The sequence below is a fragment of the Salmo trutta genome, chromosome 36 (assembly GCF_901001165.1).
Source record: "Salmo trutta chromosome 36, fSalTru1.1, whole genome shotgun sequence".
In the NCBI taxonomy this organism is placed as follows: domain Eukaryota; kingdom Metazoa; phylum Chordata; class Actinopteri; order Salmoniformes; family Salmonidae; genus Salmo; species Salmo trutta.
The window spans coordinates 19,045,911-19,072,296 of NC_042992.1; the positions used below are offsets into that span (position 1 = coordinate 19,045,911).

Here is a 26,386-nt window from a genome sequence, read left to right on the forward strand (position 1 = left end):
TACTCGCTGGAGGTGCAGGTGGAGGTGTTGTGAGCTCTAATAATGCAGAGCAGCATAGCCGACGGCGTGTGTGTGTGTGTGTGTGTGTGTGTGTGTGTGTGTGTGTGTGTGTGTGTGTGTGTGTGTGTTGCGAGGGAGGAATGGTATGCGTGGGCAGCGTGACGATTGCACAATACAGTACATCAATACAGTACATCAATACAGTCCCGGCAGCATAGGTGCTAGTCCTTTCTGTTGAGAGTGAGAGGATATACAGAAGATCATCTGAACCAATGCCAAGGAGGCTGGATAGCTATGCAGTTTTCCATGTCTACTTAGACGTGAATATCTTTGTCTCACTGTCTTGTCTCAGTAGGTGGTGGTTACCATCAGAAACAAAGAAAATATTGGCAGTTTTTCCGCCACCAGTTTATCAGTGTCAATGATTGAATCCATGCTCCATGCCTCTAAATGAATCCGAGGCGATCACAGTATTCCACAGGAAAAGTCTCAAAGTCACAAATGGGATGTATAAAAGGGAATAAACAAAGCATTAAATAGAATAATAAGAAGTCATATTATCATTAGAAGTGTTATCAGACTGTGAAAGCATCAGGGTCTAATTGGCCATGGGAAACCCCACATCTTTGTGAGTGTGTGTGGTGTGGTGTGGTGTGGTGTGGTGTGGTGTGGTGTGGTGTGGTGTGTGTGTGTGCTTTGAGCAGATCTAGTACTCAGTATTATTGTAGCACTAACAATCTATAATGAAACCATGAGAGTTGTGGAAGCTGGAAACAGTAGAGAATTATTAGATCCTTCCCAATGCCTTTAGATGAAGGTGTTGCTAAGCAAAAATGGGGAAGGTTAAAATAATTCAAATTTAGAAGCCGTGGTTGCTTATGCAACTTTAAAATGGCAGTGGATCCATTACATTATGTAATTTTAAAAAGCAGTGGATCCATTACATGATGTAATTTTAAAAAGCAGTGGATCCATTACATTATGTAATTTTAAAAAGCAGTGGATCCATTACATTATGTAATTTTAAAAAGCAGTGGATCCATTACATTATGTAATTTAAAAAAGCAGTGGATCCATTACATTATGTAATTTTAAAAAGCAGTGGATCCATTACATTATGTAATTTTAAAAAGTAGTGGATCCATTACATTGTGTAATTTTAAAAAGCAATGGATCCATTACATTATGTAATTTTAAAAAGTAGTGGATCCATTACATTATGTAATTTTAAAAAGCAGTGGATCCATTACATTATGCAACTTTAAAATGGCAGTGGATCCATTACATTATGTAACTTTACAAGCAGTGGATCCATTACATTCTGTAATTTTAAAAAGCAGTGGATCCATTATATTCTGGAGATGTAACAGAACTGGAGGGAGTGTCTTGCTTCTTTCCTAAAATGTTTGATGTATATTTCAATAACCCAGAAATTGCACAGAGTATCAAGGCTGTGCATGGATTCAATGTGGACAGGCGGGTGGGTAGTGGGTGAGTAGGCCTGGGGGACCAGAAGAAATATATCGGGAGGTAAATGATGTGGCTGCAGACTGGAGATGCTACATAGTGTAGCAGTCAGCTGGCAGAGGAGGGGCAGAGGAGAGGAGGGTGGCAGAGGAGGGGCAGAGGAGAGGAGAGTGGCAGAGGAGGGTCAGAGGAGAGGAGGGTGGCAGAGGAGGGGCAGAGGAGAGGAGAGTGGCAGAGGAGGGGCAGAGGAGAGGAGAGTGGCAGAGGAGGGGCAGAGGAGAGGAGAGTGGCAGAGGAGGGGCAGAGGAGAGGAGGGTGGCAGAGGAGGGGCAGAGGAGAGGAGAGTGGCAGAGGAGGGGCAGAGGAGAGGAGGGTGGCAGAGGAGGGGCAGAGGAGAGGAGGGTGGCAGAGGAGGGGCAGAGGAGAGGAGAGTGGCAGAGGAGGGGCAGAGGGGAGGAGGGTGGCAGAGGAGGGGCAGAGGAGAGGAGGGTGGCAGAGGAGGGGCAGAGGAGAGGAGAGTGGCAGAGGAGGGGCAGAGGAGAGGAGGGTGGCAGAGGAGGGGCAGAGGAGAGGAGGGTGGCAGAGGAGGGGCAGAGGAGAGGAGAGTGGCAGAGGAGGGGCAGAGGAGAGGAGAGTGGCAGAGGAGGGGCAGAGGAGAGGAGAGTGGCAGAGGAGGGGCAGAGGAGAGGAGGGTGGCAGAGGAGGGGCAGAGGAGAGGAGAGTGGCAGAGGAGGGGCAGAGGAGAGGAGGGTGGCAGAGGAGGGGCAGAGGAGAGGAGGGTGGCAGAGGAGGGGCAGAGGAGAGGAGAGTGGCAGAGGAGGGGCAGAGGGGAGGAGGGTGGCAGAGGAGGGGCAGAGGAGAGGAGGGTGGCAGAGGAGGGGCAGAGGAGAGGAGAGTGGCAGAGGAGAGGCAGAGGAGAGGAGGGTGGCAGAGGAGGGGCAGAGGAGAGGAGGGTGGCAGAGGAGGGGCAGAGGAGAGGAGGGGCAGAGGAGAGGAGGGTGGCAGAGGAGGAGCAGAGGAGGGTGGCAGAGGAGGGGCAGAGGAGAGGAGGGTGGCAGAGGAGGGGCAGAGGAAAGGAGGGTGGCAGAGGAGGGGCAGAGGAGAGGAGGGTGGCAGAGGAGGAGCAGAGGAGAGGAGGGTGGCAGAGGAGGGTCAGAGGAGAGGAGGGTGGCAGAGGAGGGGCAGAGGAAAGGAGGGTGGCAGAGGAGGGGCAGAGGACAGGAGGGTGGCAGAGGAGGGGCAGAGGAGAGGAGGGTGGCAGAGGAGGGGCAGAGGAAAGGAGGGTGGCAGAGGAGGGGCAGAGGAGAGGAGGCAGAGGTGGGGCAGAGGGTGGCAGAAGAGGGGTAAAGGAGAGGAGGTGGCAGAGGAGGGGTAGAGGAGAGGAGGGTGGCAGAGGAGAGGAAGTGGCCGAGGGGCAGAGGAGAGGAATTGGCAGAGGAAGGGCAGAGGGGATGAGAATGGCAGAGGAGAGGCAGACGAGAGGAGGGTGGCAGAGGAGGGGCAGAGGAGAGGAGGTGGCAGAGGAGGGGCAGAAGAGAGGAGGGTGACAGAGGAGGGGCAGAGGAGAGGAGGGTGGCAGAGGAGGGGCAGAGGAAAGGAGGGTGGCAGAGGAGGGGCAGAGGAGAGGAGGCAGAGGTGGGGCAGAGGGTGGCAGAGGAAGGGTAGAGGAGAGGAGGTGGCAGAGGAGGGGCAGAGGAGAGGAGGGTGGCAGAGGAGGGGCAGAGGAGAGGAGGGTGACAGAGGTGGGGCAGAGGGTGGCAGAGGAGGGGCAGAGGAGAGGAGGGTGGCAGAGGAGGGGCAGAGGAGAGGAAGTGGCAGAGGAGGGGCAGACGAGAGGAGGTGGCAGAGGAGGGGCAGAGGAGAGGAGGGTGGCAGAGGAGGGGCAGAGGAGAGAGGGGTGGCATAGGAGGGGTAGAGGAGAGGAGGTAGCAGAGGAGGGGCAGATGAGAGGATGGTGGCAGAGGAGGGGCAGAGGAGAGGAGGGTGACAGAGGAGGGGCAGAGGAGAGGAGGGTGGCAGAGGAGTGGCAGAGGAGAGGAGGGTGGCAGAGGAGGGGCAGAGGAGAGGAGGGTGGCAGAGGAGGGGCAGAGGAAAGGAGGGTGGCAGAGGAGGGGTAGAGGAGAGGAGGCAGAGGGTGGCAGAGGAGGGGTAGAGGAGAGGAGGTGGCAGAGGAGAGGAAGTGGCCGAGGGGCAGAGGAGAGGAAGTGGCAGAGGAAGGGCAGAGGGGATGGGAGTGGCAGAGGAGGGGCAGACGAGAGGAGGGTGGCAAAGGAGGGGCAGAGGAGAGGACGTGGCAGAGGAGGGGCAGAGGAGAGGAGGGTGACAGAGGTGGGGCAGAGGGTGGCAGAGGGGAGGAGGTGGCAGAGGAGGGGTAGAGGAGAGGAGGGTGGCAGAGGAGAAGAAGTGGCTCAGGAGGGGCAGAGGGGAGGAGGTGCCAGAGGAGGGGCAGAGGGGAGGAGAGTGACAGAGGAGGGGCAAAGAAGGTGGCAGAGGAGGGGCAGAGGAGAGGAGGTGGCAGAGGAGGGGCAGAGGAGAGGAGGGTGGCAGAGGAGGGGCAGAGGAGAGGAAGTGGCAGAGGAGGGGCAGAGGAGAGGAGGGTGGCAGAGGAGGGGTAGAGGAGAGGAGGGTGGCCGAGGAGAGGAGGGTGGCAGAGGAGGGGTAGAGGAGACGAGGGGGCAGAGGAGGGGTAGAGGAGAGGAGGGTGGCAGAGGCGGGACAGAGGAGAGGAGGTGGCAGAGGAGGGGCAGAGGAGAGGAGGGTGGCAGAGGAGAGGAGGGTGGCAGAGGAGAGGAGGGTGGCAGAGGAGAGGAGGGTGGCAGAGGTGGGGCAGAGGAGAGGAGGTGGCATAGGTGGGGCAGAGGAGAGGAGGGTGGCAGGGGAGGGGCAGAGGAGAGAGGGTGGGAGGGGGGTGGCAGAGGAGGGGCAGATGAGAGGAGGGTGGCAGAGGAGGGGCAGAGGAGAGGAGGGTGGCAGAGGAGGGGCAGGGCAGAGGAGGTGGCAGAGGAGGGGTAGAGGAGAGGAGGGTGGCAGAGGAGGGGCAGAGGAGAGGAGGGTGGCAGAGGAGGGGCAGAGGAGAGGAGGGTGGCAGAGGAGGGGCAGAGGAGAGAGGGTGGGAGGGGGTGGCAGAGGAGGGGCAGATGAGAGGAGGGTGGCAGAGGAGGGGCAGAGGAGAGGATGGTGGCAGAGGAGGGGCAGATGAGAGGAGGGTGGCAGAGGGTGGCAGAGGAGAGGAGGGTGGCAGAGGAGGGGCAGAGGAGAGGAGGGTGGCAGAGGAGGGGCAGAGGAGAGGGGCAGAGGAGAGGAGGGTGGCAGAGGAGAGGAGGGTGGCAGAGGAGAGGGGCAGAGGAGAGGAGGGTGGCAGAGGTGGGGCAGAGTGTGGCAGAGGAGGGGGAGAGGAGGGTGGCAGAGGAGGAGCAGAGGAGAGGAGGTGGCAGAAGAGGGGCAGAGGGGAGAAGAGTGGCAGAGGAGGGGCAGACGAGAGGAGGGTGGCAGAGGAGAGGACTGGAGGGTAGAGGATGGGTAGAGGGGTAGGAGGTTCTGTCTAAAGACTGGAGGGCTACACAGTTAGTTAGTCAGCTGACAGAGGAGAAGTAGGATGGTCCATCATGGGGGTAAAGCGGGGAAGGCAAGACATTTGACCGCAAATATGATTGATGTTGTGTTTGTGTGTGAGTTGTGTTTGTTCTTCCTTAGCCTTGGACGAGGGTTTGGGGTGGGCTAGTCTACTTGGCATAGTCGTGGATTCTTGGAAATGCTAGATGTTTGTGCTTCCTTTATGTCAAGTTTCATGACACAGATGATAATACAGTTACAGTTCTTAAAAGATGACTTGAAACATTCACCTACTGTGTGTAATAAACATGCAGATGATGTTTTAACCATGTGTGCCTTTCTGTAGATGCTTTGATGCCATACATGAACAATATGTCTGTCTGGCCTCAGGGGCAGTCCACTTGGCCTATACAGTGTGTGGTTTTGATTAGATCTGGTTTGATGTGGACTGATGAGGTCCTTAGAGAACAGCAGGTCTATAACTGTGTGTGTTTTTGATTAGATCTGGTTTGATGTGGACTGATGAGGTCCTTAGAGAACAGCAGGTCTATAACTGTGTGTGTTTTTGATTAGATCTGGTTTGATGTGGACTGATGAGGTCCTTAGAGAACAGCAGGTCTATAACTGTGTGTGTTTTTGATTAGATCTGGTTTGATGTGGACTGATGAAGTCCTTAGAAAACAGCAGGTCTAACAGTAGGGTAAAGCTCTTTAATGAAATAAAATACAAATTCAAACACCCAGAGAGATCAGAGCAAAGAAGAAGAATATAAGGAGAAGAGAAGAGCCTTACCTTCATAATATAATTTAAAGCCGTGAGCGCTCACAGCGAAGTCACTGGTAAGACGCAGGGAGAAGACGGACCCCGTGCTCGTGACTGGTGGTGGCATTGAGAAGCCTGTTAACCTATGGCGAGAGAGGAGATGACAAACAAATCAGAATGATCTGAAAATCATACATTGCACCAAATCAGAATGATTTGGAGATGCCATTAACCAATAGCACGCAGACACCAGTCAGAATAACCAATAAGATACTATTAATCAATAACATACACCAATCAGAATGACCTGGAGATCGACATAAAACGCCAGTACTACCCTGACAGGTCTCACCAACCAGTCAGCCTAATGTTGTGTCATTCAGCTAAAGCAGCTTTATGGAGTTACAGTACATTAAACACTGGAGCCAGCAGCAGAGTACTGAGTGGTGGAGTTACATTAAACACTGGAGCCAGCAGCAGAGCACTGAGTGGTGGAGTTACAATTAACACTGGAGCCAGCAGCACAGTACTGAGTGGTGGAGTTAGATTAAACACTGGAGCCAGCAGCAGAGCACTGAGTGGTGGAGTTACAATTAACACTTGGAGCCAGTAGCAGAGTACTGAGTGGTGGAGTTACATTAAACACTGGAGCCAGCAGCACAGTACTGCGAGGTGAATGGATAACCTTTAAATGTGTAGGGAGAAGAGATCGATTCTACGGCCCCATTTCAAAGTAAAGATCATTATAACATTTCAAATGTACATGGGCTCAGGCTTATTTATGGGCTACACTAGCTCTGCTTGGAAGGCTATTAACATTTCACTAAAGTGATTTCTCCTCCAAAAAGCCATACTGTGAAGAGAGGTGAGAGAAATATACACATCAATAGAGGCCAGAATTAGACATAAAAAGTGCTGAATATTTAAACACTCTGAAAATGACAGTGTAGAGATGTGTGCTTCAAACCACGTCGGTCGGAGCCATGTTACATAATTCCTATTGGTTATGCTAATAGACATGTAAGTGAAATATTTATAAAAACTTTTGCATAACCACCCCAGGAGATCACAGAGTATCCCTGTAGTATGATTAACCTTTCAACTTGTCATCGGCTTCAAAGAACTTGAGAGAGAATAGAATAAAGTGAATACCTTCCCTTCCACATGGCTTTAACAAATCATCTCTCTTAGGGTTTCTCTCCACCCTCCATTGGCCCACAATGGGATAACCAAGGACATACAGTATTTTCAATCTAATGCATACAGATAGATGTAGGATCTTAATTTGAGCCAGATTGCTACAGCTGGAAAATAATCCTGGAGCAAGAGGAAATGTAGATTATTATGTGGATAATAATTAATGGACATTTTTTGTAGGGGTTGATACGTTTTTAGGGAAAATCTAGTCTGACATTTTAAATAGGAAATGACAAACTTTAGCAACCTTTTTAAACCTTGACTACACTACAAGTTTTTATTTCCTGCCGTGCAGGAAAATTCTCAGCAACAAAAGAGTGATCAAATTAAAATCCTACATCTGTATGAACATACATATTTCAGAGATGTTATTTGCCAATCTCTTTGATCGTCTGATGGCCACAGGGTCATTACAAATACATGTTCCACTTTTACGTGTACTGTATTTGATAGTAGAATCTCAATAAGACTATCAAGCAAGAAGCAGAACGACAATGTATTGTGAGTGAAGTGACAAGCTTTCCTCTATAATTGGACAAAAACACCAATTACAAGTGAGTTGTGAAGGTGGACAAAAAAAACACCTGGATGTCTTCTTTCCCCATCTTCCTCTCTTTTCTACTCATCCAATCTTTTTTCCACCCTTTTCCTCCCTTTTCTACTCTGCTCCTTCTCATCTCCTCACACTTCTCCTTTTTTTCATGAACTCCATTTTCATGGTCCTCCTTACACACACCCCTCTCCCCTAGCGGTGGCCTCCCCTGCTGGTGCTTTCAGTGCATTTCACATCAGCTATCTGGCTTTGATCGCATTCCAGTTCCACTACATTGCAGAAGGGCATCAGATAGCTACAGTGCCTTCAGAAAGTATTCATACCCCTTGACTTATTCTACATTTTGTTGTGTTATAGCCTGAATTCAAAATGTGTTAAATATGGTTCTCTCACCCAACTACACACAATACCCCATAATGACAAACTGAAAACATGTTTTTAGAAGAAATGACTTCAAATGTATTGAAAATGATACACAGAAATATCTAATTTACATAAGTATTCACACCCCTGAGTCAATACATGTTAGATTCACCTTTGGCAGTGATTACGGTTGTGAGTCTTTCTGGGTAAGTCTCTAAGAGCTTTGCACACCTGGATTGTGCAATATTTGCACATTATTATTGAAAAATTCTTCATAATCTGTCAAGTTGGTTGTTGATCATTGCTCGACAGCCATTTTCAAGTCTTGCCATAGATTATCAAGCAGATTTAGGTTGACTTGGTAAGCAACTCCAGTGTATATTTGGCCTTGTGTTTAAGGTTATTGTCCTGCTGAAAGCTGAATTTGTCTCCCAGTGTCTGTTGGAAAGCAGACTAAAACAGGTTTTTCTCTATGATTTTGCCTGTGCTGAGCTCTATTTAATTAATTTTTATCATAAAAAAACTCCCTAGTCTTTGCCAATGACAAGCATACCCATAACATGATGCAGCCACCACCATGCTTGAAAATATGAAGAGTGGTACTCAGTGATGTGATGTGTTGGATTTGCCCCAAACATAACGCTTTGTATTCAGGACATAAAGTTCACTTCTTTGCCACATTTTTTGCAGTTTTACTTTAGTGTCTTATTGCAAACAGGATGCATATTTTGGAATGTTTGTATTTTCACTCTGGCATTTAGGTTAGTATTGTGGATGTTGTGGATGTTAATGTTGTTGATCCATCCTCAGTGTTGTCCTATCACAGGCATTAAACTCTGTAACAATTGGCCTCATCGTGAAATCCCTGAGCAGTTTCCTTCCTCTCCGGAAACTGAGTTAGGAAGAACACCTGTATCTTTGTTGTGACTGGGTGTATTGATATTAAATGTGTGCTTTTTTTATTTTATCTTTTAATCTACCAATAGGTGCCCTTCTTTGCAAGGCATTGGAAAACTTCCCTGGTCTTCGTGGTTGAATCTGTGTTTGAAATTCACTGCTAGACTGGGGGACCTTACATATAATTGTATGTGTGGGGTACAAAGATGAGGTAGTCGTTCAAAAATCATGTTACACTATTATTGCACACAGAGTCCCATGTAACTTATATGTGACTTGTTAAGCAAGTTTTTATTCCTGAATTTATTTAGTATTCAAACAGTTTTCATTTCAGCTTTTTTAAATAATTTGTAAAAAACAAAACAAAAACAAAAAAACTCCACTTCGACGTTATGGGGTACTATTTTGTGTGTAGGCCAGTGACACAACATCAAAATGTAATCCATCTTAAATCCAGGCTGTAACACAACAAAATATGGACAATGTCAAGGGGTGTAAATACTTTCTGAAAGCACTGTATATCATATGATGTAGTTAGCTGGTGTCTTAAATACCTGTCCAGGAGCTGTGAGATCCGGGATTTATTTGAAATGTATTCAGCCTGAAACACAGCCTTTGACTAGGTTCACCTCTTCAATATGTGACTCATTTCAGGAAACGAGCCGTATGTCACATGTCACTACTTCACAGGAGCAGTATTTGAACGTGAACATACATTTTTTGTGTTTTTGTTAGAAATGCCATCACGAACATGTGAACTTTCATGTGCTTTAATAACAAACTTGCATTCCATCCATAAATACAAATAAAATTGTTACAATTACGAGCCTAGTTGGTTTAGCCATGGAAAAAGCCAGGAACCTTCCCACTTGCCATGCTTGGCTGAAATAATGTATGGGAGATGAGTTTGGATTGGTCTGCCATGAAGTACGTTTCTGTCTATAACGTGAGCTGTTCAGTATGTGTTGACAGTCCTTTCTACTGCACCGTTTTCGAAAGATATAACATTAGCCAAAAGTTTTGCTAATTTTCTCAACAACATTGATGCCCAGAATTTAGCCGGGGCTATCGACAGATCAGTAGGAAAAACTGATGGGCTACTTTCTGCACACGCGACGGTCAGTGTTAACCGGAGTGACTTGACACAAAGCTGGCCACACAAGAGCTACAAACAAAATGGAGTTAAATGGTTCCAGTCTGCCGTGAAGCGTTCATCCATGTATGCGGGTAAGTGTCTTACTACATTTTCCATATAGAAGTTTCTAATTTTGTCAGAGCGTCATTTTTATTGCAAGTTAAAGCTTACTGTTAGTTAGCTAGCAAATTTTAGCTTGCTAGTTATAGCCTAATGTTAGCTAGTTAACATTGAACCTAGTTTGAACCATGTCTAAACAAAAGATTCCACTTCGGCCGGATTATTACATGACGCATCAAATTAGCAGGTGTGTCTGGGGATGACTTCGGCCATCGATTGTATTTCATGAACATGTGTACATGTCTAGGCAATAGTGACACATCCACTTAGCTAGACATGGGTGAGGGGTGGTAATAGCATTTCCTTCACATGACCCATGAATTTAGACAAGTGTGTCGGGTATAGTTAGGTAACGCATTTTTGTACATCGTGCTGTAATGTACAATTAACCTTATTTTAGCGCCTCCCCAAAAAATACTTACAGGTCAACTGTAGTATGAATACCATTATGAAGCACAATTTCTCACCTTTCCAGCAAAATAAATGAGGAGACCTTCATGCTGCCCGTCTCTGCATGATTGAAGAAGGCAATGAGCCCCGTTGTGTTCTTTTTAAAAATTGCGGGGGGGGAAACGAAACCTACTGCGTGATATCTTTATATTTCTTATTCTTATCCGTATTCTTTTAAACTGCATTGTTGGTTAGGGGCCAGTAAGTCAGCATTTCACTGTAAGGTCTACACCTGGTGTATTCGGCGCATGTGACTAAAACAATTTGATTTGATTTGATAGGGAAAGGGGGGGATAAGCCGTGTGTGGAAACTGTTTTTTCACCCGATCTGTCCAACTTATCACCTCTAAAATGTAAATAAAACACTATAAATAGTTTATATAATGTGTCATTACATACCTATTTGAAGGCTTGTGTTGAATTTGAGTCGGGTTTTTAGGGCGGCACTAAAGTTATCTACAGAAGTAAACAGCGTCTATCGCGGCTTTTGAGAGTCATGATAGCTTGCGGTGATGATGCAAAAAATGTATGCATTCAGTTCTACAATTGACCTGTCCCTGTCCTTTCTTGTTTTTAATCTGTGAGAGAAGCGCTACACCTGGTGGAGAGAGGCTATACGACACAGGAGTTGCATTATGCGTGCTGTATGTTACGTCATGACACATCACAATTTAACGTACAGCGTCAGAGGGGTCTGTTTTTTCAACTTTTCTCCAATACTATCAGGCTTTTTCCCATGTCAATCAACGCTTGAATAGAAACGTAGTTTCATTTCCCAGATTTTGATGCCAGCACAGTCGCTACAGTCTCATTAGTTTTCATTGCAGCCTCATTTGAATGCTGTGGTTGCGCAAATGTGTACGGAATGGGGTTAGTCAACAGTAAGCGTCATCTAACAACAATAAAATATTTAAAACATATTTTTATCTGGACACTTTTTGTTTTTGATATTGCTACTATGCAAGTAAAATCACTGTACCGTTTACACCATCTGTATCCTGATCATGTCACAAATAAACTTTTTGGGATATAGCGTGTGTTTACCACATGACCTCACACATGTGAATCCTTAAAGAGATGGATGGGACTAAGGCTTAAGAGGGTGTGAATGATGCTGAATGGGTGTAGACAAAGAAAAGCTCTCCAGTAGGTGTACCAAAATATTCAAGGGACATTTTCTCAAAAGTGGGGTTACAAGTTTATCAACCTTCAAAGCGGAATTACTTTCCCATTGTTCCTCAACTGCAGTGAAGGATATACCATTTTCTAACTCTGAGTCTCTACTTGTATCCAATGTAAAAAAACACCATTTCAAATTGTGTTACATAAGACCGAATCGAGGCGGTCGGTCACATATGGACATTTACAACGTACAGCATTTATTAACACCCATTACAACAATTCAAATTGACCTCAGTCAAGCTGAACAGGTCAATGACCATTATGCCAATTACAATAACTACTAGAAACAAGCTTGCTGTATTATGTGGACCAAAGCAGAGTCCTTAGCAGGACTAATCATTGTTGTTTTGGGTTTATACAGTATAGTTTATTGGTACACTGAGTTGGTACACTGAGTTCCAGGGACTGTTTGTGGATTACATCTGCTTGGGAGGACACACACACACAGCTTCCTTCAATGAGAGTCTGCATGCGTATCCCCTTGGGGTCATGGAGGCCTTTCTTAACTGCTGTGCAAGTTGGAACGAATACATCTCCCCTCTGTGCCTTCAGCGCCCAACAGCCAGAACCATACTGTTCATATTGCTCTACAAGTCCATGCTGTCTCTTCCTAGTGGAACTAGGTTCAAATTGGTTAGACAGGGGGCCTTGGCAGGGTACATGAGGCCTCCTCTCCCCCCGTCTTATTAACCCCAGTTACCCATAAGCTCAAGCTGTATGCTTTTATATTTAAAAGCCACCTTGCTGACACATCATAGTAACAGCTTTCTCAAGATTTAAAACCAAAGGTTATATTTAAAATGCTTAATTAAGGACCCACCCCTTTTTTTTAAATTTTGCCTAAAATGACATACCCGAATCTAACTGTCTGTAGCTCAGGATCTGAAGCAAGGATATGCATATTCTATTTGAAAGGAAACCCTTGAATGTTGTGGAAATGTGAAATTAATGTAGGAGAATATAACACATATCTGGTAAAAGATAACACAAAGAAAAAACATTTTGTACCATCATCTTTGAAATGCAAGAGAAAGGCCATAATGTATTATACCATCCCAGGCACAATTTAGATGTTGGCTACTGGATGGCAGCAGTGTATGTGCAAAGTTTTAGACTGCTCCAATGAACCATTGCATTTAAGTTCAAAATGTTGTATCAAGACTGCCCAAATGTGCCTAATTTGTTTATTAATACATTTTCAAGTTCATAACTGTGCACTCTACTTACAATCTCATGCTAATCACATTAGCTCAACTGTCCCACAGGGGACCCACCGATCCTGTAGAGGTTTTAAAAGGAGCAGAAGCAAGGACACTGCAGTCCACTTTTGATTACTGAACCACCTTTGACCATAAATCTGCAAGGGGAGAAGCTGCAAAAGGAAAAAACTGTTTTGGTTCCTATTTTGGGTGGTTTCCAAAAGTAGGCCTCAGAATATTTCCGATTATAATTAACAAGATCTCCTTTTAACAGAATGAGAACACTTTGATCCCTCATTCTGTGAACATGAAACGTTAAAACACAAAAGAACCATTACACTCATACTTCTAATGTTGTATTATTCACCATTTGCATACCCCGCCCTTTAGTCTGGTAATTATATTCGACAAATGCGCTCACTCACTCACTGACACATACCCCTATTTAGGGCAGAACTGGTTGTAGCTAGATATGATTGAGTCACGTCGGGGACAATTTTAGCATTTTAGCTAACACTAAACCTTACCCTTTTCCTCACTTTAACCTAATTCTCCTGACCTGCCACGTTAATTTTCCTAACCTGCTGCGTAAGTTCTCCTAACCTGCTTCGAAAAGTAACTTCTGCTAGTCCAGACCTGCCCTGGGAGCAGTGTCAATAGCCACTAATGCGATACAGCTGTATTTTCATGGTAACCATTTTTCCCTACCGCCGCTCAGCCCTTAAATAAAAGTAGCTTTCTGTGGAGGGACAAATAAAAACACTCCATGTCACACCAACAGTGTTTGGCATGCTGGCTGCTACTACTCGCCATTGAAGGTCTTCTCCCCATACCATTTTGTGAGGAATGCTCACATTCTCCTCAACACTCTGGATAGAGAAACAGAGAGTGGTAGGGCTGTCACTAGTGCTTAAGGTTTCCAGAGGGAAGCAAGACTGGGAGATCAGCGAGACTGTTCAGATCACCACTCTTCTCTGCAGGCATCTTATTCAGGCTGATTGTCAGAGACAGAACCCTAAGCCGGCTGCAGACGGGCTGAAATTACATCACCCACTGAATGAGTAGAGATTCATCTTTTTAAAAGTGCTTTCCCCTTTACTAGCAATACATCAGAGTGCAACGTGTAGTCATACCACTTGATTTCCCCCAATAAAGGCCCCTACGCTTTCTGAGATAATGTGATTCAGGAAGGCAGGAGTCTTCTCTCAGCTCCTCCGTTCTTTGGTAGTAAACACACAGCGATGCATCTGGAGATAGTGTACAACTCAATGATGTGAGTTTCTGACAGATCACTTTAATAAAAGATCCAAAAGTGGGTTCCTGAGCTGAGTTGTTTGTAGGCGATTATCAGGTTGAATGGAGAGAGCACGCAAAGACAGATACCATGGTCTTGTTCTGTATCGCAACATTTTTCATAATGCTTTTCGCCTAGACCTAATACTCTGGACCTGCCAATTTCCCCTCCACATGTTTCACAGCTAGGCTGTGTCCATCACATTAACAACAGAGCAGAAGTCCACGCTAATGAGACAAAAAGCATCCCTTAATAGCCGCCTATTGATTCAACATTATTATGCGTGGGGGAAAACACTCTTGATTCCATTCCATTGAGGCAAAACAAAGTGTGTTGACTATCTACCAGCCCAAAACTGTTTCTTTCAGACCAATTTGTTTTGTGAGAGTGACTTCTGATCTCACAGCTCTGAAACATGCATCATTAGTAAATTGGCCCCTAAAAGTCGCTAAAGAAAGAGGAGGCCAATAGCTCCACAGGAAAGGAATTAACCTACATTGTTGCGAGTAAAGTAAACATCTCTATTAGGCGCACCACACTATGATATAGTGACATGTTTAAAAATGATATTTAATGACAAAACATGTTTATGCATTGGTTAGTCATTACATAAAACAAACGGCAAAAAAAAGTACATTCAAAACTATTACCTGTAATTCCATTCTATAAATTTAGAGCTCTATTCAATCTGTAAGCATTACAAATTTCGCAATGGAAATGCAAAAGGTAATTTCCGATTCAGCTGATATATACAGCATTTACCGTGAATTCAGTCTCTGCTATAGCGGGAACATTGCCCATAAATTTCAATCCCGCTGTAAAGCTGAACTTCTGTGATGTGGTTTGAATTGAGCCCCTAGTCTTTCTGTCCTCCTTTTTTGTTGATTTTTATTTAAAACAAATTGTTCTAAAGGCACCCGCAGAGGGGAACATCCCCAAGGGAGAATCTGCCATGATTTATTTTTGTCTATGGACAGACTATAACTTGTATATTCCCACTGTTGTTTATTATCTACAAAATAATTGAACATAAGTGGAAAAGAGGGCAAATATCCCCCGGCGCCTTTCTGTTTTAATTTTCCAAAAGTTACCAAGGTTTGTGTTTGTGTGCGAGTGCGTATGCATGTTCTTCTCTCGTTTGGTTTAGATTTGGAGGGACTAGTCACCTCCAAAACAGTTCTAATAAGTTGAATCTACTACTACTGCAAGGCAGTTGCAGTGAGAAACTGTCTTCTTTGTCTTTGGGTTAGCGCTCAAGACGCAAAAACACTGTCCTTAATGCTTGATGATATCTTGGGGTTGTTTGTTTCTGTGGAATTATTGTCACGAGAAAGTGATTTTCTCTCAAGGAAGCACAACCTTATCTCCAACAGTAAAACCAGCAAACCTATACTTGAGACTGCAAACTCAATATACACACTGCAAATTCACCAATAAGTTTGGCCTCTAGCAGGGGCTTTCACTTCAATTTCAAAATAAATACAAACGTAATGGCTTATGTTTTGCCTCTGTCCTTGAAAGTAGAAAAAGGGGGGGAGAGAGAGAGAGCACAAGCAAGCGAAAGAGGCAAATATATTTTGTCAATGACAACCTACTGGGGTGAATCATAACCATACATCTCTTCTTCTAATGTTGCTGCAAACATGTCGTCATGTGAAACATTACCTTTAAATATGAATACCCACCACCTGTCTGTCTTGCTGAGTGTCTCTGTACATTAAAACTGATGAAACTGATGCAATCCCTTTCATGTGCAAAAATGTGCCATAAATCTTATAGTCTGCATAGGTGGCTCCTACTGTTGGCACTCACTTTGTTTCAAATACTGAGCTTCGAAACAGCTCAACCAGAGCTATTTTCACCACTTTAGATGTGGTTTGACGTCTTTTGAAATGATTGTGACAGAAAGAGAACGACTCAAGAGAATTAAGCACAAGTTATAATGCATGGTTGAGCAGTCCATAAATTGTAGCATGCGGATAACAAACAGTAGGACCTAATATGCACCATGAACCATGCACTCACACAAATAACAAATATTTGTGCAAGTAGCTTGGGCATATCGAGTAATAAAAAACTGCAGGAATATTCAAGAGGCATAAACACACTTCCTCTGAGGCCTCTAGGGACTGTTTCCCAAGCACTGGAACCTAGGGACCTTGTTCATGCAAGGAGCGTAGAAGTACTAACAGCATATATGGAGGTAGAATCTTCTCTAGAGCAAACAGTACATCTGAGCAATTGACAAATCATCCCCAGGCAGCCAACGGCTCAAAGCAGGTAAAGATAGGGAAGAAGAGAGAGAGAGAGAGAGAGGCTAGAAAGGCTTATTGGCTGAAGAAAGCTCCGGTGCATTTGTGAAATTCACTTACTGCTCTCATTCATCATTTCCATAGAAAACGCCAGCTTTTGAGAAGAATTATCGAAATGAAGCAGATTTCTTGGAGGACTGCCAACATCCAAAGGTGGAGTAAAAAAAATACGATTTATCATCAATAAAGGGCAGAGGAGCAAAACCTAATTCCTTCCTTTTCAAGTGCCCACCCTCGCAACCAATCAACAATCTTAAAATTAAAAATGACTTCACAGAAATATGTTCTGTGGAGATATGTGCACAGGGTGCAGTTTCAGAACGTAACATATGTCTATCCAGTTATGTGTGGAAGTAGAGGGACAGTCTTCAGACAGTTGATGATGATGAAGGTGTCTCTCCGTCTGTCTGTCTACAGACCTCATGCTTGGCCGGTGCCAGTGACCACCCGGAGTCTCTGACAGAGTCAGGTGTGAGTTCCATGCCTTTGGCCATGACTGCCTACTTTTGACCCAATATACTGTACACTGAGTATACTAAATATTAGGAAAACCCATCAGCATTGTGGTTCTTGACACAAACCGGTGTGGCTGGCACCTACCACCATACCCCATTCAAAGGCACTTAAGTATTTTGTTCTTCATTTTTTTGTATACTCAGTGTATAGGGAATAGGGTACCCTTTGGGATGCATCTATCACTCCAGTGTTAATTGCTAAATTGTAATTACTTCGCCACTATGGCCTATTTATTGCCTTACCTCCTTACTTCATATGCACACACTGTATACAGATTTTTCTATTGTGTTATTGACTGTTTATCCCATGTGTAACTCTGAGTTGTTGTTTTTGTCACTCTGCTTTGCTTTATCTTAGCCAGGTCGCACTTGTAAATTAGAACTTGTTCTCAACTGGCCTACCTGGTTAAATAAAGGTGAAATAAAAAAATTAAAAAAATTAAAAAATGGAAAAAATCCAGGTGTCACATAACAGAAATGTAATCCGATCAACACTCATGGCAGACGTACAGACACATAGGGCAGATTACTAGTAAAAGGAGATGAGGAGAACCACACATATGTTTGGCGGATGAGTAAATAGGGGAGAGATGATCTAGGGGGACATATTGTCGACCAATGTACATACTTGTACACATCAGGGACTGGGGTTACATGCTACGATTTGTCTTGAGCTAAATCCATCTATACTGAACAAAAATATAAAACGCAATATGCAACAATTTCAACGATTTTACTGAGTTACAGTTCATATAAGAAATCAGTCAATTGAAACAAATTCATTAGTCCCTAATCTATGGATTTCACATGACTGGGCAGGGCCACAGCCATGGGTGGGCCTGGGAGGGCCCACCCACTGGGGAGCCAGGCCCAGTCAATCAGAATTAGTTTTTCCCCACAGACAGAAATACTCCTCCGTTTCATCAGCTGTCCGGGTGGATAGTCTCAGATTATCCTGCAGATGAAGAAGCTGGATGTGGAGGTCCTGGGCTGGCATGGTTACACATGGTCTGCGGATGTGAGGCCAGTTGGACGTACTGCCAAATTAACTAAAATGACGTTGGATGTGGTTTATAGTAGAGAACATTAAATTCTCTGGCAACAGCTCTGGTGGACATTCCTGCAGTCAGCATGCCAATTGCACACTCCCTCAAAACTTCAGACATTTGTGGCATTGTGTTGTGTGACAAAACTCCACATTGAAGAGTGGCCTTTTATTTTCCCCAGCACAAGGTGCACCTGTGTAATGATCATGCTGTTTAATCAGCTTCTTGATATGCCACACCTGTGGATGGATTATCTTAGCCAATGAGAAATGCTTAATTTCAGGGATATTTTATTTCAGCTCATGAAAGCTAGGACCAACACTTTACGTGTTGCGTTGTCTGTTTACAATGGCAGTGATTTAAGTAACCACCCAGTGAAAATCTTACTTTTAAAAGTTTATATTCTGCTAACTCATACCCAAATAATGTTGTTGACTCATCCTATACTCATATTAGTGGCCAAAGCATAAATTGGACACATTTTTTTAAAAAAAATTAAAACTCCACCTCGAACTTGTATCTCAAAGAGATTACTTAAAAAAATGCTTGCTATTTCCTCAGAGGATGATGTCATCTTCCTGAGGAGGATGTTCTGGCCAATTAGCGGTCTACTCACATCAATATTTTTAAGGACCGGTATACACCCACACCATTCTTCTGTTTGGTACAACCACACCATTCCAACATACTTAATTACAATTTTTTTGGGAAAAACAATTTCACTCATATTGTAATTAATATTCGGTACCCTTTATTTTGTACCCTTTATTTCAGGATATCCTCACCATAGACCCTTAGGCCATGTGACTAGCATTGATTCTGCCAAGTACCTACATACACTACTAGTCCCTTGCAAAGATGGAGACACAGCTTTCAGTTTCACATTATAATGACCCCTCCCATCACAGACAGATAGGCAGAATCAGATTTCCCAGCGATGTGTCCCAAAAAGCACACTTTTCCCTATAAAGTGAACTACTTCTGACCAGGGCCCTATGTAAGGAATAGGGTGCAAGCCTGGCACACTACATTGTTCTGATAGTGTTCTGGTAGAAACTGAACTGAGCTAGTAATCAAATAAAGAATTATAGTAATGAAATAATTATATGGACAATGGCAGAAAACAACCCTGAATTCATATGCAACAATCCAAGCTTTTACTATTCAAATCATTGCCAATTGTTTTGATTTGATTTTAAATATTCCTCTCACATCTCAGCAATGAACATGGTTCACTCTACCTATGATTATTTATTTGCAATAATTAGAAAATCTAATCATTAGTAACATTTCAAGAAACATTTAATCAGTACCAAATATGCAATCATTAAAATGAAATATTTCCAAGCTTCATGAATACGTGGGATATTATTAGCAAGGGGCATCGTAACAATGTGCAATTTATTTACACAGTATTGCACTACTTGATAAAAAGCTGTCTTATTATATGTTGTAAAGGCACTTAGCTTGGGAAAATGTTCCCAGTATTCCAATGGCAAAGGGCTAATTACTATTCATGGATTGCACGTTTCATCACAATATTGTTTTTAATGTTAATTTTTAGGACTGATGTCATTCTACTCAATGCATTCTCACTGGGCGCTGATGAAGATTTGGTATAAAGTGAATTAATGTGGCTTGAAAACACAATGCCATTTCTAAAGAAGGCAAATAATTAGTAGGACAACCTTTCATCATCATTTTGATGTCGCCAGATTGACTTTAGATGCCGTATACCGTTAGCTAGCTAGCTAAGATTGTGTAGACAATTTTAGCTATCTGATGACAGTATTGCATCCGTCTTAAATAAATTTGAGAACATAATGATGATGGCAACATTGTTTCCTACTAAATATGTGCCTACTTTAGCAATGTCATCGTATTTCCAGGACACTATAGTATAATTTAGACTAAATTGTTGTTAGCCTCCGTCCAGAATGACTGGGCTTATCATGGCTTTTGGTTCCCAAAACGGCAAAGGAAGGTTTGACAACATGGAGGTGGAACATGCAAATAATATTCCACAACCCGGTGAGAGATATAGTTTACATACAGTATCGTATAGTTTCTTGTAGAGGCACTTAGGGAAGTCAAACTTTCCCATCAAGCAACATGTTGGTATACAGTATCCTAATGGTCACTGCAAAGAGAGCAACAGCCTGGTGAGGACGGATGACTGGTGACTCAATTAATAATTTGAAGAGTTCCTGGGCTCTCGGATACCCAGTCACAGTGCTGCAGCCTCAGTACTGAAGCCTCCCTCCCTCCACCATGCTGGCTCCAGCATGCCCCAGCTGCCAATAACGCAGCTCAATAACCCAGAGTAGAAACCCCTTCTGTTCTGTCCTATCTGCCCAGCCAGACGCACTATTATCCACAGCGACTTACAGCCTTACCAAAACCAACATTCTAGCTGCGCCATACTTTCTCTCAGCAGGGACAAGCAGTATCTCCGTTTCCCCCATTTGCAATCTGCTGAGTCAAAGGACAGTTTCCAGTCTCCACTCAAGCAGTCGTATAGCTGTTTATAAGGAGCCTTCTGCTCACCAAAAATGACACGGCTGCACTTCTGTTGCTAAAAAGGGGTCTGGTTTCTTGAAGTTAGACACAGCGAGTGAATCTACGCACTGTGACTATTAAAACCTTCCCTAACCAGAAACAGTGGATTGATGGCAGCATTCGCACAAAACTGAAAGCGCGAACCACCGCTTTTAATCAGGGCAACGCGACTGGAAACATGACCGAATACAAACAGTGTAGCTATTCCCTCCGCAAGGCAATCAAACAAGCAAAGCATCAGTATAGAGACAAAGTGGAGTCGCAAACTACCTGCCCTCCAGGACACCTACAGCACCCGATGTCACAAGAAAGGCCAAAAAGATCATCAAGGGCAACAACCACCCGAGCCACTTCCTGTTCACCCCGCTATCATCCAGAAGGCGAGGTCAGTACAGGTGCATCAAAGCAGGGACCGAGAGACAGAAGCTGTTTTTCAATCTCAAAGCCATCAGACTGTTAAACAGCTATCACTAACTATCACTAAGTGGCTGCTGCCAACATACAGACTCAAATCTCTTGCCACTTTAATAAATGGATTTAATAAAGTATCACTAGTCACTTAAATAATGCCACTTTAATAATGTCTACATATCCTACATTACTCATCTCATTTGTATATACTGCAATCTATACCATCTACTGCATCTTGCCTATGCCGCATGGCCATCGCTCATCCATAGGTACAGATTCTTATTCATCCCTTTACATTGTGTATAAGGTAGTCGTTGTGAATTTGTTAGATTACTTGTTAGATATTACCACACTGTCGGGAACTAGAAGCACAAGCATTTCGCTACACTTGCATTAACATCTGCTCACCATGTGTATGTGACCAGTAAAATTGGATTTCATTTGATTGTTGACAGCACAGTGGGCAGAAGAGACAGAATGGCAGTTAAACTGCTGACGTGGAGAGGTTCCTTCATTCTACAGATATACTGTAGAGGTTCATGTGAGGTGCAGATTTTTTTGAGATGCCATAAATGCACCGTGTAAACAGTATAACAGTATGTATTATTATTTAAAATGACGGCCTACCAAAAGGCCTCCTGAGGTGACGGGGGCTGGGATTAAAAATATATAAATATAGGACAAAACACACATCACGACAAGAGAGACAACACAAAATGACATAAAGAGAGACCTAAGACATTAACATAGCAAGGCAGCAACACATGACAACACAGCATGGTAGCAACAATACATGGTAGCAGCACAAAACATGGTATAAACATTATTAGGCACAGACAACAGCATAAAGGGCAAGAAGGTAGAGACAACAAAACATCACGCAAAGCAGCCACAACTGTCAGTAAGAGCATCCATGATTTAGTCTTTGAATGAAGAGATTGAGATAAAACTGTCCAGTTTGAGTGTTTGTTGAGGAGTGACCCAGGGATGTTTGTGCTTTGGGGACATTTAACAGAATGTAACTGGCAGAACGGGTGTTGTATGTGGAAGATGAGGGCTGCAGTAGATATCTCCAATAGGGGCCTAAGATGGTTTTATAAATAAGCATCAACCAGTGGGTCTTGCGACAGGTATACAGAGATGACCAGTTTACAGAGGAGTATAGAGTGCAGTGATGTGTCCTATAAGGAGCATTGGTGGCAAATCTGATGGCCGAATGGTAAAGAACATCTAGCCACTCGACAGTACCCTTACCTGCCGATCTGTGAATTATGTCTCCGTAATCTAGCATGGGTAGGATAGTCATCTGACTCAGGGTTAGTTTGGCAGCTGGGGTGAAAGAGGAGTGATTACAATAGGGGAAACCAAGTCTAGATTTAACTTTAGCCTGCAGCTTTGATATGTGCTGAGAGAAGGGCAGTGTACTGTCTAGCCATACTCCCAAGTACTTGTATGAGGTGACTACCTCAAGCTCTAAACCCTCAGAGGTTGTAATCTCACCTGTAGGGAGAGGGGCATTCTTCTTACCAATCCACATTACCTTTGTTTTGGAGGTGTTCAGAACAAGGTTACGGGTAGAGAAAGCTTGTTGGACACAAAGAAAGCTTTGTTGTAGAGCATTTAACACAAAATCCAGGGAGGGGCCAGCTGAGTATAACATTTACATTTTAGTCATTTAGCAGGCGCTCTTATCCAGAGTGACTTACAGTAGTGAATGCATACATTTCATAAATAATATTTTTTTCCCCCCGTACTGGTCCCCCATGGGAAACGAACCCACAACGCTGGCGTTGCAAACACCATGCTCTACCAACTGAGCCACACGGGACCATGTATAAGACTATCATCTGCATATAAACGGATGAGAGCGATTCCAACAGCCTGAGCTATATTGTTGATGTAAATTGAGAAGAGCGCGGGGCCTAGGATCGAACCTTGGGGTACACCCTTGGTGACAGGGTTTTTCCTAGCCACCGTGCTTCTTTCACATGCATTGCTTGCCGTTTGGGGTTTTAGGCTGGTTTTCTGTACAGCACTTTGAGATTTCAGCTGATGTACGAAGGGCTATATAAATACATTTGATTTGATTTGATTTGACAGGCAGCGGCTGAGATAGCAGTTTTTCTGACTTTATACACTGCACTATTTGAGAGAGGTAGTTAGCAAACCAGGCCAAAGACCCCTCAGAGACACCAATACTCCTTAGTATTGGTGTCTCTGAGGCCCACAAGAATGGAATGGTCTACCGTATCAAAAGCTTTGGCCAAGTCAATAAAAATAGCAGCACAACATTGCTTAGAATCAAGGGCAATGGTGACATCATTGAGGACCTTTAAGGTTGCAGTGACAGATCCATAACCTGCGCAGAAATCAGATTGCATACCAGATTGCATATTTAAATACACTACATTGCCAAAGGTATGTGGACACTTGCTCGTCGAACATCTCATTCCAAAATCAAGGGGATAAATATGGAGTTGGTCCCCCCATTGATGCTATAAGAGCCTCTACTCTTCTGGGAAGGCTTTCCACTAGATCATGACTGCCCAACCCTCTTCCTGGAGATCTACTGTCCTGTATGTTTTCAGTCCAACAAGCTTGATCCATCACATTTTTTTACATTTTAGTCATATAGCAGATGCTCTTATCCAGAGCGACTTACATTGCATACATTGCATACGTTTTTTTTCTGTACTGGTCCCCCGTGGGAATCGAACCCACAACCCTGGCGTTGCAAACACCATGCTCTACCAATTGAGCCACACAGGACCATGTGGCTCACTCTAGAGAACGCGTTTCCACTGCTCCAGAGTCCAATGGCAGCAAGCTTTACACCACTCCAGCCGATGTTTGGCATTGCGCATGGTGATCTCAGGCATGTGTGCGGCTGCTCGGCCATGGAAACCCATTTCACGAAGCTCCCGACTAACTGTTCTTATGATGATGTTGCTTCCAAATGCAGTTCGGAACTCGATAGTGAGAGTTGCAGGATAGATGTGCTACGTGCTTTTTATGTGCTACGCGCTTCAGCACTCGGCGATCCTGTTCTGTGATCTCTTCCGACTTCAACTGTATATATATATATATATATATACTAATTGAGTGTCTGTAAACTTCTGACCCACTGGGAATGTGATGAAAGAAATAAAAGCTGAAATAAATAATTCTCTCTACTATTATTCTGACATTTCACATTCTTAAAATAAAGTGCTGATCCTAACTGACCTAAGACAGGGAATTTGTACTAGGATTAAATGTCAGGAATTGTGAAAAACTGAGTTTAAATGTATTTGGCTAAGGTGTATGTAAACTTCCGACTTCAACTGTATATTATTATTTTTTTAAACAGGACAATGACCCAAAACACACCTCCAGCCTGTGTAACGGCTATTTAACCAATAAGGAGAGTGATGGAGTGCTGCATCAGATGACCTGGCCTCCACAATCACCCGACCTCAACCCAGTTGAGATGGTTTGGGATGAGTTGGACTGCAGAGTGAAGAAAAAGCAACCAACAAGTAGTCAGCATATGTGGGAACTCCTTGGAAAAGCATTCCAGGTGAAGCTGGTTGAGAGAATGCCAAGAGTGTGCAAAGCTGTCATCAAGGCAAAGGGTGGCGACTTTGAAGAATCTCAAATATAAAATATATTTAGATTGTTTGTTTTATTTATTTTGTTATCTCATTTATTTGGGCAACAGACATATACAACAAAATGTACTATGTGGACCCAGAGGATATCACTTGAAAGTGTTAATTAAAACGCTTGTTTCCAAAGTGGTCCTCGATGGTTAAAACAATAACACATATAGTGATTTAAAGACAAGACAAAATTACAAACAACCATAAATACATACATTTATATTGACATCCTAAAAAGTGGCATTATTCATTGCACTTCTGCCTAACCTTAAAAATCAACCATATTCATTTCACATTAAAACAATCTATTAATTGCACGTCATACCGATCCTTCAAATAAATACACCTGACACACTGAATTTAAAAAAAAATATTATTTTGAACATAAATAAGCCGCACATGTCTATAAGCCGCAGGTGCCTACCGGTACATTGAAACAAATGAACTTTACACAGGCTTTAACGAAACACGGCTTGTAACAAAAATAAATAGACTTTAATGAAACACGGCTTGTAACAAAAATAAATAGGCTTTAACGAAACACGGCTTGTAACAAAAATAAATAGACTTTAACGAAACACGGCTTGTAACAAAAATAAATATGCTTTAACGAAACACGGCTTCTAACAAAAAATAAAAAATGAGCAGTAAACAGTAGCCTACCAAGAAAGTCATTGGTCACTATCTTCCTCCTCCTGTGCACTGAAACCATCTCCTTTGGTGTCGGAGTTGAATAGCCTCAGAATTGCTTAATCCGATATTGGATCGTTTTCGTCGCTCTCGTCACTTTCATCCGGCGGCAAATCCCCCGCTGAGCCCTCTTCAACACGCAGCAGTCCAGCGTTTCGAAACCCGTTGATGATAGTGGATTTTTGGAAAATGCTCTACGCTGTCAGGACCCACAAATTTGAAAGCGGGAAAAATCCATATATTAGCCGCGTCATTGTTTAAGCCGCGAAGTTCAAAGCGTGGGAAAAAAGTTGCGGCTTATAGTCCGGAATTTACGGTAAACCAATTCACTGCTACATAATTTAGACCCATGCATTTCAGTTTCATCAGGAGAATATCATGTTCCACAGTGTCAAAAGCTTTCTGCAAGTCTAACATGACCATACCTGTACAGTTCCCCTTCTCACTTTCCTGCTTAATGTGGTCAAAAAGGTGGATAAGGCAAGTATCAGTGGAATGAGCTGCTCTAAAGCCAGATTGTAGTTCATAAAGAAGTTTTTGCTCGTGAAGGTATCCCTCAAGTTGATTAAAAATGAATCTCTCAACAACTTTGGATAAGGTGCTGAGGATTGACACAGGCCTGTAGTTTCCTACATTTGTTTTACTGCTCCTCTTGTGGAGTGGAACCACCCGGGCTGTTTTGAGATCCTTTGGAAATGGACCACTACTAATAGAAAGGTTTACAATATGCGTTATGATTTTAGCAGTGACACAAGCACTATCCTTTATGAATCTTGCAGGAAGGTTATCCAGCTCAGTTGCTTTGTTTGTGCTCATTAAGCATAGTAGATTGAAAACTCTGTCCTCTGTTACCATACACAGCTCAAACAAATCATTTGTGATAGCTTTGCTATGGTAAAAGTTGTTAATGAAAGACCATAATGTCCAGAGCAGGTAGGTAACTTCTTAATTAACTTATTAACCAGAGATGAGGCTATAGTGGTAAAAAGGTGTTCAAATCATTTGCAACCTTTGCCTGGTCATAACATAAAACATCATCAA

The 26,386-nt window shown here is 43.7% G+C and overlaps 1 protein-coding gene across 1 annotated transcript in view; it reads right to left on the reverse strand.

Annotated features, from left to right (window-relative positions):
• Positions 1–26,386, reverse strand: part of LOC115175584 (CUB and sushi domain-containing protein 3) — a 670,680-nt gene that overhangs the window by 519,947 nt on the left and 124,347 nt on the right. The window contains exon 3 of the mRNA XM_029734929.1: positions 5,812–5,924. Coding sequence (XP_029590789.1) covers positions 5,812–5,924 — 113 coding nt within the window. The remainder of the gene's footprint in view (positions 1–5,811; positions 5,925–26,386) is intronic.